At 33.3% G+C, this 6,333-nt stretch overlaps 1 protein-coding gene across 1 annotated transcript; it reads right to left on the bottom strand.

Annotated features, from left to right (window-relative positions):
- Positions 1-2,927: 2,927 nt before the first annotated feature.
- LOC105804210 (probable mitochondrial adenine nucleotide transporter BTL3) lies at positions 2,928-5,718 on the bottom strand. Its single transcript, XM_012636710.2, has 5 exons — positions 5,589-5,718; positions 5,000-5,459; positions 4,515-4,818; positions 3,328-3,798; positions 2,928-3,111 (listed from the first exon to the last, which is right to left on the bottom strand). Exons 2-5 carry the CDS (start codon positions 5,446-5,448, stop codon positions 3,037-3,039), a joined length of 1,299 nt encoding a protein of 432 aa, XP_012492164.1. The 5' UTR covers positions 5,449-5,459; positions 5,589-5,718; the 3' UTR covers positions 2,928-3,036.
- Between the last annotated feature and the right edge of the window lie 615 nt (positions 5,719-6,333).

Genomic DNA, 6,333 nt, shown 5'->3' with positions numbered 1-6,333 from the left:
TCTTTTGAAAATAGACTCATTAAGTAATCTATAAATATAAATTATGGCTTATAATTCTCTCTGTACAATTTATAATTATTTTCTAAAGTCAGAACAGGGGACTTCAAAAACCATTCTGACCCTGTCCCACTAAAATTTAAATATCTCAAAATATAAAATTCATTTGCCTACACCGTTTCTTTCATATAAAAATAGACTTGATAAGCTTTAATTCTATATATCATTTACTCTCTAACTAAATTTCTACTATTTATGGTGATTTTTCACATTCACGTCACTGCTGCTGTCAAAGAAACTGCTTCTTTGAATTAGTTACCATTTAAACATACATAACACCAAAACATAGTTTTTACTAACTATTTCAATAGCTAATCTTAGCCATATCATATGGAAATACTCAAAATGATTAAGACTCTATACATGCCATAACTTTAAACGTTTTGAAAGTACATAATACCGAGATATTTTTTTGATAGTGTGATACGAGCTCCGACGACCCCCAATTCGAGCAAGTTCAAAACACTATAAAACAAATGAAAGGAGAAAATGTAAGCTACAAATAGCTTAGTAAGTTACATGTAAACAATAAGTACTCATTTAATAATTAACACTTTTAACATATAACTAATCACAACATTTCTTAGCAATTTCAATCACTTACACATGCACAATCTTACCAATTCACTTGCATATACATTTTCACACTTAACATTTATCACATATGCTCAATTCTTTCAATTGTACCTGCATACACACTTCATTTCATATTCATTTTAACTCGTTATTAATCCCGTTGAACACTCGGAATATACACGGATACGTAGAGAATTAGCACATAATTGCCACACTGATATGTAGCCGAAGCTACCACTGATATGTAGCCGTAGCTACCACTGAATTGTAGCCGAAGCTACCACTGAAATGTAGCCGGCTACCACCGATCAATAACACTGAAATGTCCACAGCCCGCTCACACAAGTCGTCAGTGTCTCGCAACACATGCTAGATCGCCCAAAGACCGGGACTCATCTGTAACATCTGTAACATCGGTCTCTAGTGACATGTCACTTGTATCCAATTCTATTCCTAAGTTCAACCGGGAATTTACACTTAACACTTTATTATAAACACTTTATCACTTGAATAATTCATGAACAATTTTCATTACACATTCAATATTGATTCACATATCAATATAATTCACAATTTATAAAAATATAACTATTATTTACACGTAACTTACCTCGGATGCAAAACGGCTATTTTTGTAATTTAGTCGATAACTTTCTCTTTTCCCCGATCACTTCCACTATTTCTTCTTTCTTGATAATTGAGCTTAGAAAAATCAAAACCCCTAACTATTGAAGCATGAAAGTTTCGGCAGCAACCTCTTCAATTTTGAAAAAGATGGACACTTATTTTCACTTTATTTTGTCTTTTATTCACTTTTGACTAAAATACCCTTGACCCATTACTTAGATATTTTTCTAGGATTATCCTTTTGTGTCCATATCACTAATTTATGGTCTAATTGCCACATAAACACTTCCAATTTCACGCAATAATTCAATTAAGTCATTTAATCACTAATTAGACACACTTTGCATTTTTCTCAATTTAGTCCTAAAAATTCAATTAGACACTAAATCATTAAAATTTCCTATCCATATTTTCACACAATATTTCAATCAATCAGTAACTAATAAAAATTTATAGAATTAAACTATTTCACTTCGGATTTGTGGTTACGAAACCACTATTCCGATTTGGCCCTATTTCGGGCTATCACATCACCGTCATCACCCACGTAAGGATTACATAAATTTCTTTGCATAATGATTACCCATAGTGTGCAGACCCCAATTGAAGACTGAAATGGTAGTAGCTCTAAAAGACAATCAACAACAACTTGATGAGCAAATTTGGGGTGACCATATTATAAAATAAAATAGAATCATGTTGATAACGTGTTATAAAAAAAAACAAAAAGTAAAGAACAAAGAAAATAGAAGAGTAAAAGAGAGAGCGTATTTTATTGATCAATGAGATAATTACAATGCTTATTCAAAGCCTCTATTTATAGGCATAAGAAGTATCAATGAAGTAGAGATCTAATTCTAATGACTATTAGAATTTAAAGTAAATCAAAACTTATTTTGATCTTAATGGACACCCACTTAATAAGATATTCATAACACTATCTAATTTAAAATTCTAAAAATAATTTTTATATATCCTAAACAAAGGATTTCATGGGTCGAGTCAAATTCGAGTCAAGCCCATGCAAAATATCTAGACCAATTTTTCAAGTCTAGTTCTGACTGGGCCCAAATATTGGGCTTACTTTTTTACTCAAGCTTAGCCCAATTTTAGAAAGGTAAAACTTGAACTCAACCCAGCCCACACATATTTGAGTTTTTTAGATTATTTTTTATTTAAAAACATTTTTTTACAAAAAGATAATATATTAAATGCATTAAAAGAAGCTAAAATAAAAAAATTTTAACACATTAAAAAGTATTTATATTAAAAAACCATTACCATAGATATAATAAATGTTTTATTATATTAAATATAATTTTTAAAATTTGATATTTCCAATTGGGTTAGTTAGTTGGATAAGTTTTTTTAAAGTTTTGTGTAATGAGTTAATTATTATTAGGCTAGCGATTTAATATAAATATATGTAATTATTTTTATAACATAATATATTCGAGCTGAGATTGAAATCAGGTGAAAAACATCTTGCCCATGGCCCAGCCCATATAAAAAATGAGTCTTAAATTTTACTTAAACCCATTTTTCAGGCAAACTTCAAATTTAGACAGATGACTCAGTCCATGATCATTTCTAATCTTAAATAATGAATATGAATTATTATGTTTTACAATTCATTCAATAATATCACTTATTAAAAGAGAATCATATCAACTGAAATAACTGCATTAAACGAGGATCATGATTGTCCACATGTTATTTGGTAAATTTGAAGTTGACAAGGCTCCTCTTAGAATTTCAATAAAAGGATATAATGTTCTATGCCGACTCCACCTTTAGAACTATCTTCATAAACTCGTAAACCAAGTAACTTATGGCTGCTGATGGTAACACCTGTACATGATGAACTGAATTAAGTTAGAAAATGCTGAGACTAATAAGCTTAAAACCACAGATTACTATAATCCAAGTAAAGAACTCAAGCATGGGTTAATTTCCCTGTACAAAATTCTGCAGTTAATTGCATTAAAAGATGTAGAAAATGCACATCATGCAAGCATGTGTGAGTTTAACATACATAACATGTATGTATATACGTATATTTCGTACCTGCAATATGCTGGGAATGAGTCCTGCATAAAGAGCATGCATTCCACCACCTTCCTCAACTATCTTCACACAAGTCGCGAATGCACTTAACTTAGTCGCACGGACTTGCATTTGGAGATGCCTTCTCACAACTTCGAATGGATATGTAGCAGCCTCAGAACATGCACCAGCAATTGCCCCGTATAATAATGTTCTAATAGGACCTAACTCTAATTGCTCAAATGCATTCAGTTCCTGAACACCTCGCTTCATGTCTTGAATTCTTTTTCTCCCCTTAGGTGAATGAAGATAGGCTGACTTCAACATATCATAAACGCCATAGAAGACTGCACCTGAAGGTGCCATACTTATAATCGTGGGCACTAGTCCCTTATAAAGAGAAAAGAACCCTTCAGTTTGAACCATGTGACGAAAAGTTCCAAACAAACCACCCAGCGCTTCCCCGCCTGGAGCTACCATTACTGTCCTTATCTGCAATTATCAATTACAGTGAGATTTGGCTATGATTAGAACTGGAGATCAATTCCCAATTCCCTAATCAAAGAAAGTACCACACAGCCATCTCGATAGTAACCAAAGTAACCAACACTATCAGAAATTTCTACAGCATGTGGGATAAGTATAAGGGAATAGAATTTTCAAGAAGGCATAGACATCGAATTGGAAAGAATCTAATAGAACAACTGAAATAAGTACAAGAAATGGAACAGGTTGCAAATAATTTTAGCTGACTTGCATCCAACCAAACCTTTGTGTAGAAGTTGCTAATGAATTTTAAAATCACCAGAGTCATGGTCTTAAGTGTTTTAAACAGGGCACTAATATCTCACATCATGCTTTCAATTAGACATCAATTCATCCGAATCCCATAACTCCAATCCGTATCATATAATCTTAAGCATAATATTGCAAAAAACTACAAGTTCCAGTTTCAGACACCGAAATCCCGCATTATAGCCAATCTTTTGATGAATCTGAGAAGGCAAGAAGTAAACTTGCCAAAGCATGCTACTTGTAGTCCTATCCTAACTTCACAGATCATGCAGCCAAATCTAAAAACATATACTAAGAACACTTGAAAACAATAAGTTACCGAGTTCCGCAAAATCCAACACCACTACCAGGCCACACACAAAAGGAAAGGCTAACATGTAACCAGATTAATGAAATCCTTAAATTTCACATACAGTGTCCAATGGTAAGCAAAGCAAAGTAGCAGTAATCCCAGCAGCAGCACCAGCAAGAAACCTCTCGAAATTTGAGGCTTCTTCTTTTCCAGATAATTTCAGTTGTTGATTTCTATATGTATCATAAGCATAAAAGTTGATAGCCTTGAAAGGAGCCGTGCGAAGTATATTGACAAAATTCCCTTTCCAAAAACCTATCAACCCTTCAGAGACTGCAATGGATTTAATTAGTTCAATGAAATGTTTCTTTTCACCACGAAGAATGTACTCTAACTTCAATCTCTCCAGAGGAGCAATCAAAGTCCTGTTACAAAAGGAAACAATTATTGGAGCTACAAAAAAATTTTAACAAGCCTCTTTTTTGGTCATTTAATGCTACATAATCTGATATAAACAAACCTTCCATCGTTTTCTTTCTCAACAAAATTTTCACATAATAAAATAAATCTCAATATAACCCACAAATAATAGCATAGAGAGAAAACCTTGAAACCATAGCAGCAACAGCACCAGCCCAAAGATGTTTGGTGGTATTTAAAGCCCCTGATCCCTTCTTTTCTTTCTCCCCTTCCACCATTTCCACTTCTTCCAAATTCTTATCCCCGTTTTGACCCCAACTTTCTCCTGATTCTCCAACATAACCCTCCTCACTCGATAAACTCACCGATAAAAACCAGCCCAGTCTGCCCCTACCATCTCTCCTTGACTTCACAAAACGCAGCGTTTTAGTACTCTTCCCCCCACCCAAAAAGCACAGATTGTCATCTTTATCAACAGGACATTTCTGGGCCTTCAATGAAATGAAGGAAACGAACGAGGAAGGCAGTGTTTGGTCGTTGAGAAACAAACCACCCAATAAAAACGGACGACCGGTATTCCACTGTTGTGAAGCCCTGATCGTGTCAATATACAAACAGCTATTTGGACCGTACATTGCAGCAAAATCTAAAAAGCAAAAACCAAAACTCCAATTATTAGAGGGAAAAAAGAAACAAACTTTGGCAAATCAGTGAAGAAGAAGAAGAAGAATAGGGTATGAATATATGATGAGATAGTGAGGAGTAAGATGCTGACCAAGATTTTCCGACTTGGCCTTCCATGATCGAGCCTGCCACTCTCGCTTTGCTTTTTAATCCAGTTTTGATCTTCTTCAGTTCTTTTTTAATCCGCTTTACTTTTGAAATGGGGCCCGGCGGGGGGGTGGGGGTGGTTTAGAGCAGCGTACGAGGCGAGGTCCAATGATTTTTCATTTTCGTGAAATAGACACCTAGCATGTAACACGTGCATTTTCTTTCCATTTTTAAAATATATTTTTAGAATGGGTAATTTGCACTTTAGATCATTGAATTTTGTTTTTAATTTTCAAATACATCATAAATCTTTAAATTCTTTTATACATATAAATATTTAATTTAATAAAATTAGATCATTTATGGAACACCCTAAAATTATTATACCATAAAATCAGTAATAAATCGAGATTGTATATAACGATTGTTTGATAAAGTGAAATGCGAAAAATAAAAGAGATAAAAAGGAAGGTTGGTGATGAAATAAGAAGAATGTTGTGATACATTAATTTGAGCCAGGGGCTACGTCGTAATGATGTGAAAATTTTTAGGATTCAAGTATGATAATTTGAAATTTGAAGGATTCAAATGTAAACATGAGAAAAATTAAAGGACCAAAAGAGAAAATAACCCAACTTCTTATGACATGAAATTGGTGTGTAGGACCAAATTGAATAATCAAAAAAAATGAGGGGCTAAATTATAATTTTACCAAAAATGAGAAGTGATTCAAGGATGGAATTTTGTAG

Source organism: Gossypium raimondii, chromosome 11 (assembly GCF_025698545.1).
Source record: "Gossypium raimondii isolate GPD5lz chromosome 11, ASM2569854v1, whole genome shotgun sequence".
NCBI lineage: Eukaryota > Viridiplantae > Streptophyta > Magnoliopsida > Malvales > Malvaceae > Gossypium > Gossypium raimondii.
The sequence above is the reverse complement of the archived record's forward strand: the minus strand, read 5'-3'. Positions and strand labels throughout refer to the sequence as shown.

Bases quoted from the DNA above. Each gene is read 5' to 3' on its own strand.
- LOC105804210 (XM_012636710.2), bottom strand. From the start codon at position 5,448: ATGTACGGTCCAAATAGCTGTTTGTATATTGACACGATCAGGGCTTCA. The intron at 3,799-4,514 runs GTATGTGAAATT...TGATAATTGCAG, and splicing joins TTTGCTTACCATTGGACACT to ATAAGGACAGTAATGGTAGC. The intron at 3,112-3,327 runs GTACGAAATATA...CATCATGTACAG, and splicing joins TCATTCCCAGCATATTGCAG to GTGTTACCATCAGCAGCCAT.